General features: G+C 53.9%; 1 protein-coding gene across 2 annotated transcripts; it reads right to left on the reverse strand.

The window, feature by feature from the left end:
• Positions 1-304: 304 nt before the first annotated feature.
• On the reverse strand, positions 305-7,931 carry Sstr5 (somatostatin receptor 5). 2 transcript variants are annotated; one of them, XM_021149757.1, is made up of 3 exons: positions 7,766-7,931; positions 5,674-5,833; positions 305-2,711 (listed from the first exon to the last, which is right to left on the reverse strand). In XM_021149757.1, the coding sequence occupies exon 3, from the start codon at positions 2,674-2,676 to the stop codon at positions 1,588-1,590; it is 1,089 nt and encodes a 362-aa protein (XP_021005416.1). In that variant the 5' UTR covers positions 2,677-2,711; positions 5,674-5,833; positions 7,766-7,931; the 3' UTR covers positions 305-1,587. The 2 variants fall into 2 exon arrangements, with proteins under 2 accessions (XP_021005416.1, XP_021005417.1); XM_021149758.1 differs by lacking the exon at positions 5,674-5,833.
• Positions 7,932-12,071: the final 4,140 nt, after the last annotated feature.

Consider the following 12,071-nt stretch of genomic DNA (forward strand, 5'->3'; position numbering starts at 1 on the left):
GGGCCATTTAGTATGGGTCTCCTTTACCACACGATCCCAGGTGGGCAGAGGCTGGGGGATAAAGCGGCCTCAGTTTCCTCTGGACACTTCCTCCTCCTCCTCGGGATGCTGACATGGTGGTTAGGGTGGATTCTGCCACCAGCTCCTGAGAGCCGAGGCCAGGACCACCATCTGGGATTGCCCTTTACCTGCCTTGCCTGGGGTCAGTTCTCGGGGAACTGGTGACGTTGCACCGTGTGGAGCTCTCTGCTTTACGCTGCCTTCACTTGGTTCCACGGGCAATATTTGCTTCGGAAAAGAACGTAACAGCTTATTTTCTAATTTATTCAGAGGCAGGTTGTGGAGCACAAGTGCCCTCATTATGAGGGATGAGCTTACAGGGCTAGCATTTGCCTGGGGAGGGGTCACATTTGAGACAGAGAAACCCCCTCAGCCTTCCCTCTGCCTGGTCCTGCTGTCCTGGTCTCTGCACCCTCCCAGGGAGCCAGGCATGCCAGGCAGGGCAGCCCAGGGCAGAAGAATAAATAGTAGGATTAACTTCTTTCTCCAGCCCCGGGGACACCAGGGCAAAATGTGGACATGGGGGCTTTGAGCACATTCTGGGTCTGGCGTAGAGAAGCTGCTGAGGTGGGATCACAGATTCCCCAGAGACTTGGCCCTCCCTGGCACTGGCTGGCATTTGCACTCTCTCGCATGGTAGGTCTTTCCAGGCTCTGCTGTTTGTTCCTGCCTGCTACCTGCTCACCCTGCTCCTTCTCCAGGGACAGAGCCCCAGCAACCTGCCTTAAAGAGATGGAAGGCTGTTAAGCCCCCTGTGTGTCCTCGTAGTCTCTCAGCCCCAGTCTCTCAACCTCAGTAGAACCCTCTCCACTGGGCCACTGTGCAGAGACCAGATCGTAGTGTGTCCATTCTCTTCCCAGTCTTCACCATGCGTCTGCCCCGCCTACCTGCTCCCATCATAAAGGCCAAGACCTTGCTTTTCCTTGTGCTGGAGAAAGATGGGAAGCAGCCAGAATAGGGCCCAAGGTTTCATCAGGGCCAGTGCATCTTTGTTAAAACTGTCGCCTCGAAGTACATGTAGCTGCAGGATCGCAGAGGCTGGGGCTGAACACACATGGATACCTTTCATTTGTCTCCCACGCTGACCAGAACAAGGAACAGTGGCTGAGGGCCAGCAGGCCAGCACAGCTTCAGGGTGGGTAATCGCCAGCACACACCAATAGTCTACAAGAGAATCATTTCTTGGCTCTCTTCTGGAAAATTGCTTCTTGGCCTGAGAGGCTGACAAAAATTATGCCACAGTACAGGTGAAGGTGCCTGAATATTTTCAGGGGCAAAATCCAGCCCTTTCTCCCTGTCAAGCCTATCACATGATCTCCCATCTCTCAGACCCTGGTCTAGCAGAACGTTTTGGTGAGAGAGATGATCAGTTACCCATGGCTTAGCCGCAGACAGCTGTCTTCACACTGCCACCAAGAGGAGTCCAACTTGTAGGCCTGGGGGCGAGTGCATCTCAGCAAACTCTCATATCCCAGAAGACAACACCACAGAGGCCCCGCAGGACACCCCCAGGTGTTACTGGGACACTCAAAGCCTGCTGGTCTGCATGAGCCCGTTGGCCTCACAGCTGCGTGTGGGCAGTGTGGCCTGTGGCTGCCCACTCTTGTCTGGCCGTGGATCTATGGCATCTGCATCCTCCATACCGTATCCTCTTCGTAGGCACAGAGCCTTCCGGAAACTCTGACGGAAGTTATCAGAGAGAAAGCCATAGAGCAGGGGGTTGGCACAGCTATTGGCATAAGACAGGACCACCACAAAGAAGTAGAGGCCGGCAGAGGTGGGCTCCTCGGGCAGCGTGAAGGCCAGGTTGACGATGTTGACAATGAAGAAAGGCAGCCAGCAGCCCACGAACACCAGCACCACTACCACCACCATGCGAGTCACCTTGCGTTCTGAGCGCCTCCGCCGTGAGGAGCCCACACGCATACCTGCAGCCTTCACCTTCACTACGATGAGCAAATAGCACAAGCAGATGACCAGCAGGGGCCCAAAGAAGCCCAGTACAGACGTGTAAGTGATGAAGGCTGCACCCCACAGTCCCACAGGCTCCGGCCAGCTCAGGTTGCAGGTGCCCCAGCCCTCCTGGACATCCGCAAAGACCAAGAGCGGCAGAGACATGAGCAGCGAGAAGACCCAGACGGCAGCACTGGCCAGCTTGGCTACCCGTGGGCGACGCCACCGGGCTGAGCGGAGAGGGTGGACCACGGCCAGGTAGCGGTCAACACTCATGACCATCAGGCAGAAGATACTGGTGAACTGGTTGATGCCGTCCAGTGTCATGACCAGGCGGCACAAGAAGGAGCCAAAGGGCCAGTAGGAGACAGCATTCTGTGTTGCCAGGAAAGGAAGCCCCAACATAAACAACACGTCAGCCACGGCCAGGTTCAGGATGTACACGTTAGTAACTGTCTTCATCTTGGCGTACCGCAACACCACATAGATGACCAGTGTGTTTCCACCCAGTCCCACGGTGCATACCAACAAGTAGAGCACAGGCACTAATACCGCCCGGGCTCCCATGGGTGACACCGGGTCCACTAGTGACCAGTTATGGCTACCGCTGGAAGCAGCTGAGGCATTCCAGCTAGGTGTGGAAGCCAAAGAGAGGGACTCCATGCTGTCAGCTTCAGGATGCCAGAGCACGTGTATCTCTGCAAGAGAAGAGGGTGTCACTAGTGGGCACATTCAGGCATTCCTTCCTCCTGTCGTCCCCAGCCCGCCTGCCAGACGGTGACGGGTAAAAACATCTTTAGTCACATTCAACTTGACCAGGAATCACATTAAGCAAATTGTTTGGAAAACAAGCTAGAGAGGAAGAAGAAGCCACTGCAGGGACAGGAGGATGGGTGGCTCGGGGAGCCAAGAGGGGCATTATCTGTTGACACTGACATTACAGGGGCTGCCCTGGGACCCACAACCCATGACTTCCCTGGCTTGGCTTCTGTTCTGCTATCCAGCACTCTCTCCAAAATCTCTCAGAGTCCTGAGGGCAGCATTTCAGGAGTGATGTGAGCTCAGAAGATATCACCTCCCCAGGGGTCCCCAGACAACAAGGAGAAGTAGCTGATAGAGAAGGAAGAGGGAGAGATGCCATAGCTGTGGTGAGCCCACTATACCCAACACATGGAGCATCCCAGATCTGTTCTGCTAGTAAGTCCAAGGCTGGACTCTCTCTGGGGCAGGGCCTTCCCTCCTGGAGAGCTTAGGGAATGCTGCCCCCAGTAGACAGTTTCTACCCCCTGCAGAGCCCGAGGCTCTCAGAAGCAGCAATGACTCCAGAGGTCCCTATATGACATAGTGGCTGGCCCACTTCTCATCCCTAAAGAGACTGGGTTGATGTGTACTACCTGTCCAGGGCAAAGTCTGCCTCCTGCTCAGCAATGGCAGACATCCTTAAACCCCAGGCTTAGTGCATAGTACGCAACTGGAAGGTGCCTACAGCAGGGAGGCAAACACATGGAGCAGAAATAACAGCCAATGGGAAGACACTAGGCTGTGGGCATAGCATAGGATGGGGCACACAACCCATGGGAAGCAGAGTTGGAACACAGGGCAGGTGCGTGGGCTTTGTGGAGAAGATAGAGAGGCAGGTGTGGGAGGATAGCCTGACAGATGAGTGGCAGGTGCCCACACTTGCGCCCTTGCTTTGTGGTTCTTTGTGCTTGAAGTCTTTCATAAAAACAAAGATGCCCAGGAGGAAATAAATGCCTCCATCACTTGGGAAGAAGGAGAGGGGCAGGGTCGGTCCCTATGGTAGAACCATCATGGAACTGAAGTGTTGGAAGGCCACAGGCCAGGAACAGGCCATGGAGAGGCAGGAGTCCTCGGCTGAGCCAGGTTGCCCTCAGGTACGCAGGCCTGCTCAGCTGATCTGCAGTGGCCTGAGCCATAGCAGACATGGAACACTTCAGTAGCTGTCAGGGCAGGACCTAGTCCTGGGGTGACCAGGATCAAGCAGAAACAACCACCATCTGAGGAACAAGGAAAGGCAGGCCAGAGAGAGGGATCCTAGAGTTAGCAGCAGCAGCAGCAGCAGCAGCAGCAGCAGCAGCAAGGAAATGAAGCCAATGAACCAGCATTCCCAAGACCGCAAGGTACGTGGATGCTAAGGATATGACCTGGAAAGCCAAGAGGAAAGTGGCCGGCAGCGGACTGGCCAGGAAAGGGTGAAACAAAATAAGTTAACTAGCATGCCTTGAGCATGTTTCAGTAAGTGCAAGATCTTTGAGTAAAGTATGGATAAAATATTACAAGGAGTGAGGGGTAAAGAGAACAGTTCCCACCCCTCCCCCACACAAACCTTCAAGTCACAGACTTTGGGCATGAAAAGTGCAGTCACTTAGTGCTGGGAGAGGCGGCTTATCTGGTAAAAGTGCAGACTGTTCTTGCAGAGGACCCAATTTTGATTCCCAGCACTTAGGCAGCTCACAACTGCCCGTAACTCTAGCTCCAAGGGATCTGATACCTCTGGCTGCCATGAACATCTGTACTTACATGTACACAACCGCACATAATCAAAAATAAAACAAAAAAATCTTTTTTAAAAAATGAAAAATAGGGTCATTTAAATAAATAACTAAGAAAAAAGGAAGCCCACAAAACCCACAACTAATTCTAATCTAGATATCTAGATAGTGTTGAGGAGAGAATTGGTGAGGCAGGCTATACGGAGGGATGCTGAGAAAATGCATACGTGGAAGAGACAGGAAGACCAAACAGGGACCACAAGGATAACGGGGAAGGATGAGCCTTCATCTCACAGAGAGGATGCCAGACGCCTCCTCCTGGCCAATCATGTCTCTAGTAGGATGAGATCACAATACACCATTATCAACTCTGAGCCGCAGAGCATACGTAAAGAGAAAACCCGGAAGAATATCGCAGGCCACATCATGGAAACACTACAAACAGCGAGAATGACAGTTCTATTCCGTCAGCAAAGATAAGAGGTGCATGATAAACCTTATCTAATAAAAAGACCGAGCGTAGGCCTAGGGATGTAGAGTGATTGCCTGGCATGCATGGTTCAATTCCTAGCAATGCATAAAACAGATGTGCTAGCATAGGCCTGCGATCCCAGCACCTGCGAGAGGCGGGGTCAGAGGATCAGAAGCTCAAACTCAAGGTCATTCCAAGATCAAGGTCATTCCTGATCACATAGTAAGTTTGAGGCCAGCCTGGGACACATGAGGCCTGGTATTAAGAAAGGGAAAGGTAGCCAGGCGTGGTGGCACATGCCTTTAATCCCAGCACTCGGGAGGCAGAGGCAGGTGGATTTCTGAGTTCGAGGCCAGTCTGGTCTACAAAGTGAGTTCCAGGACAGCCAGGGCTATACAGAGAAACCCTGTCTCAAAAAACAAAAAAACAAAAAAAAAGAAAGAAAGAAAGAAAGGGAAAGGCTGAAGACATGGCTCAGTGTTTAAGAGCACTGGTTGCCCTTCCAGAGGAACCCAGGTTCGATTCCCAGCACTTAACATGACAGCTCACAACTGTCTATAACCCAGATCCCAGGGGATTGAGGCCCTCTTGTGGTTTCTACATGCACAGCACTGCCTGCATGTGGTACATAGATATACATGAGGGCACCATACACACACACACATAAATAAATACCTTAAAAAGACAATGTTAGAGGAGCCTCCTTGGAGCTCAGTAGGTGGAACTGCTCATTGGCTCACAGAGGTTGGCTCCCAGGGGCTGGTCTCAGGAAGTATCTTTATGGCACTTTAAAAGTTATGCTCACATGTCCCATGGACAGCCATGGAGACCTCTCCTAAAAAGGGCCATGGTTTAGAGCCAGCCAGGAGTCCTGAAATGTCAGTTCAGGAGACCAATATGCACGGAACTGCTGCAGACTTGTGGGTCACCTCTCCCAGAAAGACCAACCAAGGGACCTGAAATGAGTTTGATGAAGCTGATAACTCAGTCCCTGAAGACAGGCTGTCCACTGATTGGGGGGGGGGGGGCTGATGGGCTCCAGGCCTCCTGAAGAGGCTCTGGCTTGAGGTAGTAGTTCTTGAACACATGTCTTGACCTGAAGTCAAGCTCTCAGTTTCTCTGGGCTCCTCTGAGGCTGCTCTCTGGCCCACCCCTTCTCACTGCTACCCTGAGCCCGGGAATGGCTTAGCAGGCCACCAGCCCTTGCTGTCTGTGCAAACACTACAACTCCCAACCAATCTCAGAGCCACAAAGAACAAAATAGGCCCTAGAGCTGTGCCTGTCTCTTGGGATATAATTCTACAAGAACCATTTTTAAAAGAGCAAATTTTTTATTCACAGGGATAACATGTTCAGGGAAAAATTGCTGCCCCCCAGGCTGTTTCAATTGTGGGAGGGAGGGGTGAAGGAGGGGGTTTCACATCAGAGTCCAACCCCATTGATGTCCCGTCCCTAGCAGGTGCTGGCCCTGCCCACCTCACCCTAGTACCTGCCCTGTGATCTTTGAGACCTTGATGTTCGACTGGACCCTGATGTATCTGGAGCTGCAACTGTCAAATCGCCCATCCTGTAAGCTTCTCCCCCCTCTCCTGTTCTGCTGAGGATGGGGCTGGAGCCACACCCCCACCCCACCCCACCCCATCCCTGTCCACAGCAATTAACGACGACCCCCCCCTGCTGCCTTTTCCCAAACACTCTCCACCTCAGAACACTTCTGGAGGCAGCCTGGGCCACGGCAGGGGGAAAGTTAGGCAGTTGGACCAACAGGGAGGCCAGGATTGCACAAACCCATCTAAGGGGCTCAATGGGTCTCCCTGCCCTGAAGAAAGCTACTCCCATTTCCAGCCCCTTTCCTCAGAAATCTGAGCCTTTACGTTATGGGAAACCAAACCAATGCCCACTTATGGTTGGTCATTGCTGCTACTGGAGGCTCCAGTGCATCCCACCCGACCCTGCGATGCATTCTGTTGCTCAGCAACAGTCCCACCATCTGACTTCGGGCACCTGGGTTCTAGTTCTCATAACCCTAAGTCACACAGCCGATGGCAGGGAAGGGAAGGGCCTTGAACATCAAAGAAAGTTCTAGGACATTCTCCATCCCACGTAGGGGAGCGTTATGACTAGAGGACTGGGGGACTCATGAGACAGAAGTGCCCCGCAATGGCCATGTGGGGACTCGATTCCCAGAGGGAAAGGGTGTACCCAGATTTCCTGCTCTGGCACAAACAACCCCGGGGAACTCAGATCCTGCAGGGCGACTATACGTGCCAGGCCGCAGCCCCATGGTTGACACCACTCTGCCGGCCGCCAGCGGACCCAAATGCGTACGCTGCTGTTCTCCTCCCCGACCGTCCCCCACCCTCGGCGTCCAGCTGCAGACCTCCTAGCCTGCCTGATGTTATCTCTGCGCCCTTCCACTTTCCCTCCGGGACCGTGGTTCTGAGGCCTCTGGGCTCACCCAGTTCACAACCCTCCCTGGCACAGAACGCGCGCGCCATGGAGAGACGAGGGGCGCATAGGCAGAGGGAGATGTCTGGGTTCTTTGTGGCTTCTGACCTGACCCAAGCACACCGGGAGGCCTCCGAGTCTCCGAGACAGAGGCAAAAGGATGAAGCTCTGAGGTTGGGGAGCAGACGCGAGAGAGGCTGGGGCAGAGGCAGGTGAGCCCCGTAGATGCCCAGAGGAGCTTGGGAGCTGCAAGCAGGGGGCGAAAGGCGGGACCCCAGGCCTGGGCTGCGCGCAGAGACAGCGGGAAGAAGCGACAGACCTGTGCAGGACAGGATACCCACGCCGGGGCGGACGAGGCGGCGGTACTTCGCGGTTAGGCAGCGCCCTCGAGCTCAAAAAGCAGAGCGCTCACTCAATTGCTGTACGAAGTCGGCGCCCGCCCTCAGGCTAGGGGGAGGGGGAGGGTGGAGGAGATAGAGGGGGCGGGGCTAAGCCAGGCGGGGCGAGAGCCTCCGGTGGGGTGGGGTGGTGAGGCAGGGTAGAAAGGGCGAGCTCCCATGGCCAGGTCGAGAATGGGGGTTTCCGGGAGGATTAGGGGGCGGGGGGGGGGNGTCGGGGCATTAGAGTCAGGTTGCCTGGGTGGACTCTTGTCTAGCCACCTGATGCTCCAAGTCACCTAAGTCTACCAGTCTCTGAGACCTTTGTGCAGTCCTGGTGTGGTCGGCAGTGATTTAGACCACGCCTCCATCCCATCCTTTTTCCAACCATCAGTTTGAGCTGTGAAGCTTAAACTGAAGGGAAGCTTAGGGCTGAAGGGAGTCCCTCTGATGCCTGCAGAGTCTGAGCCTCACTCCTGAGAGAAGCCTGGTGGCCTATAGCGATGTCTGAGATGAGGTTCCAAGAGCAGAGGGAAGGCAGTGGGAATCCTCAAGGCAGAGTGTGGTCCCTGAACAGGCAGGGATGAGCCTGAGTCTGTATTTCCCACCAGGCCCCAGGCTTTAAGATGCTGCTCATTGAGTTGCTGACTCTAACAAGAGTTGAGTGTCTGCCTCCTCTGGAGCTAGGGACAGGGGCTATCCCAGCAGCTCTGTGGCTCAGAGCTGGCACACAATTCATTTCTTTAACCTGATCTGAAATTCTGCAGTACCACCAAGAACAGCTGACACACATAAAGGATGTGGGACTCAGCTACATACTGCTTGTCCTCGAGTAGTGGAGATGGTTCAGCTGATCAGGTAGGCGGCACCTGAGTGCTCTCTCTCTCTCTCTCTCTCCCTCCCCTCCCCCCCCCCCCCCCCCCCCCCCCCCCCCCGCCATTCTATGGTTTTTCCATGGAACTTGGATTAGGTTTGTAATGGAGAGAGCACAATTGCTTAGCAATGACCGGTGCTCCAGCTCCTCATTGTACTCCTCCCCAGCCAGATTTGGACTCCACATTTAGGGAGAGCTCAACCTTTCCTTAGTCCTGAGCTCCATCTAAGTGACTGTCAGCTTCCTGAGGAAGCTGCCCAGATCCTGCCACAAGGACACCTCCACTGTTTTGCAGCCTGGAGGGGGGGTGGGGGCTCCTCTCTGGCTTCAGATGGCAGCTGTTAGTCCATTGCCTCTAGGGGCTGATGGCTGCCTTCTCTGGTGCCTTACAGGCTACATCAAGGCAGAGTGAGCCACTCGGGATCCCAGGGTCTCTGCTAGAAGCAGGCACGGCATGAGCAGGGAACCAGGTAGTGTAGGTTTTGTGGTGACTGTGTGGGATGAGGAGACAGGCTGAGGTGCGATGGAGTGTCCAGAGCTCTCTGGCTAAGGCGTTAATCTGGGCACTCATCAACAGGCCTTCTGAAACCTCTCTGTGTTTACGTAGGAGACCATTTCTGAGCTCTATCAGTGAGGCAGACAGCCCTGGGGACAAAACAGCAGCTGTCCCACAAGTTCAGTGTGTAGCAGAGAGTAATAAACAACAACAACAAATTTATATAGAAAATTCTAAGGGCCGGAGAGACAGCTCAGCAGTTAAGAATACTGACTACAGGACCAAGATTTGATCCCCAGCACCCACATAGTAGCTCAAAACAGTCTGTAGCTCTAGTTTCAGCGAATTTGATGATCTTTCTGGTCTCTGGGGGCACCAGGCACACATGTAGTAGACAGACACACACACAGGTACAACACCGTACACATAAATAAAATAATAAAAATAAGAAATTTTAGGCTGTAATAAAGATAAGCAGGAGGCTGGGAACCATCTCCAATGCAGTGTGGTCTACTGAGGAAGAGACTTAGGCAGAAGTCAGAGGATTGAAGGCCCCAGGGTAGCAAGAAGCCCTGTGGCTGAGGGAGGGAGCCATGACACTGGTGCTGGTCCCGATGTGACTCCTTGTTCTGATCCACAGTTCTGCCTCTACTCCATTCCACCCACTGTCCCCATTTGTGATTCTCCTCCCAACTCCCTCACTAGCTCCTCATTTACCCACACTGCTTAGTGTAGCCATGACCAAGACTGGGAGACAGAGTAGCAAGTTGAGTTTGGCCAGAGACCAGCAAAGGAGGCCTCAAGAGGCTGCTTCTAGATAGAACATCTGCCTAGACTCCTCCAACTGGGGCAACAGACACAATAGCCCAGATCTCCAACAGAACCCTATTCAGGCTTATCTCCAGTTGACCACACCTCAGACTTTATCACCAAGAGAGTGTGCGGGGCCCCATGTCTCCAGCTCCCTCGTCTCTGAGCTGGCAAAGACCAAGGCTACCCGCACCTGAAACGCCAGCACACACACCCTCACGACCTTGCTTAGCCATAGCGAGGTTGGCTCCTTCTCAGAGAATTTTCCTCTTATGGGACATGGAATGAAGAGTGACAGGAGCTGGCTCTGGCTGCCATCTGAACCTGAGTTGCTGCAGGCAGAGCATAGGGTTGCCTTTGGCCATAGAGCCATCCTAGGGATAGCACTAGTGGGACACAGGCCAGACCAGAGTGAACCTCACTCTCAGAGCCTCATATGAGGACTAACTGTAGGCTAGCCACTGAGGGGTGTGTGGCAAGACTCATTCCTCACCTTATGGAATTCAGGTCAGCCCCTCACTGGGGCCTGGTGGCAGCAGGCTGGGGGAAAACACTCCTTCCCTAGGGCAGGCCAGTTCCCACAGGTGTCTGCCCTGTGGCCCAGGAGCAAGCTCTGTCCTATCTTGATGGCCCAAGGTTCTGGAGACAATCAGGTCTCTCTCCACCAGACGCAGAGGCAGGTTCCTGGACATCTGTGAGCTGCTTGTCCATATGGGGTCTTAATACAGGGACCCAAGGCAGGGAGCAAGGGGTGCCCACAGGGAAGGGTGAAATAATGGGCCCTAGAGCCCTGGTGGGTCAGTCTCCTTAAAGGAATGTGATACCCAGACATGCTCAGCAAAGGAACCCAGCCTAAGAGTCTAGGTTTTGTTTTCAGCTATTTGTTGTGTGTACCATACACAAAGAGTTCTGTGCCTCTTGGTCCTCCCCAATTCAAGGGGCTTGTTCCCAGATCTGCCTGCTGGCTCTGCTCTGAGTGATGTCTTTCTTGGCTGCCTGGCCTTGTCCAGCATTCTGCAGAGCCTCCTGGGCAGGTGCTAATGACTGCTACCTTCCATTCCACAGGCCAGGCTAAGCATGTGAAACACATGAGCAGCAAGGGTCCCAGGAGCAAGACGGAGAACAAACCAACCTTTCTCAGCAATGGTGAGGACTTCGGCACTCCACACACAGTAAATAGAGAGTGAGATACCAGATCTTTAGGCATCACGAGTCTTTGCTGTGCCCAGGAATGCCTTTGGCCAGCCTCCCTACTATGCAGCTGGAGAAACCGAGGACACAGGCAAGGAGCCACATTGACTGAGGTTCCCAATAAGCTGCATTCTCTTCTGCTGGGACCTTGTACTAGGGACAAGTCTGTTGGTGGGACAATTTGAACTGACTATCCTAAGGTTCTCTGTCATTGGGCAGCCCCAGGACTCCTGGCCCTCCAGGCTGCAAATACAAAGTAGTTTGATTGACAGGGCGAGTCTCACAGGTCCCAGCTACCCACTCCTCACATCCTTTTTAGAAACTTTTGTCTAACTTCCTAGACCAGGTTCTGGGGAAGCCAGAGGCTGGGTCAGGGTCCTTATGTATGTACCCTCCTCCTGTAAGTCACCTCCATGGAGACACTTGGGTTCCACTGTGCCTGTGTAATACCGCTCTCACAAAAGTGGACGCTCCAAGCCCTGGCATCTGCTGCCTCTGCACCCCGGTCTCCTTGCCTTTTTCCTCAGCTCTGATCCCTGCCCACTACCTGCCACTTTAATCCATGACAGAGCAGAGCACAGTCATGTTCCCGCTTTCCCCAAAAGGTTCTAGGACTCTACTGTCAAGAGTGGTTGGCAACAGAAAGAGATAGCCCCTGAATCAGCCAGGATGGTGGGGCTATCTAGGCCCTCCTGGAGTCCATGATAACACAGAGGTGGCCTGGTGGCTGGAGGCCTGCTACTGCCACCTTGGTGACCTCTGCTCTGGGCAGGAACACCTTACCTCAGGCTACTCTGCCAAGGAGGAGCAAATCAGGTGAGGCCCTTGTGGGGACACTGCTGAGAGATCCAGCCCAGGGGGAGGATTAACAGCTGCC

This window comes from Mus caroli, chromosome 17 (genome assembly GCF_900094665.2).
Source record: "Mus caroli chromosome 17, CAROLI_EIJ_v1.1, whole genome shotgun sequence".
Classification (NCBI taxonomy): domain Eukaryota; kingdom Metazoa; phylum Chordata; class Mammalia; order Rodentia; family Muridae; genus Mus; species Mus caroli.

What these genes read in the sequence shown, in the direction of transcription:
- Sstr5 (XM_021149758.1), bottom strand. Translation starts at nt 2,676, where the DNA reads ATGGAGTCCCTCTCTTTGGCTTCCACACCTAGCTGGAATGCCTCAGCT.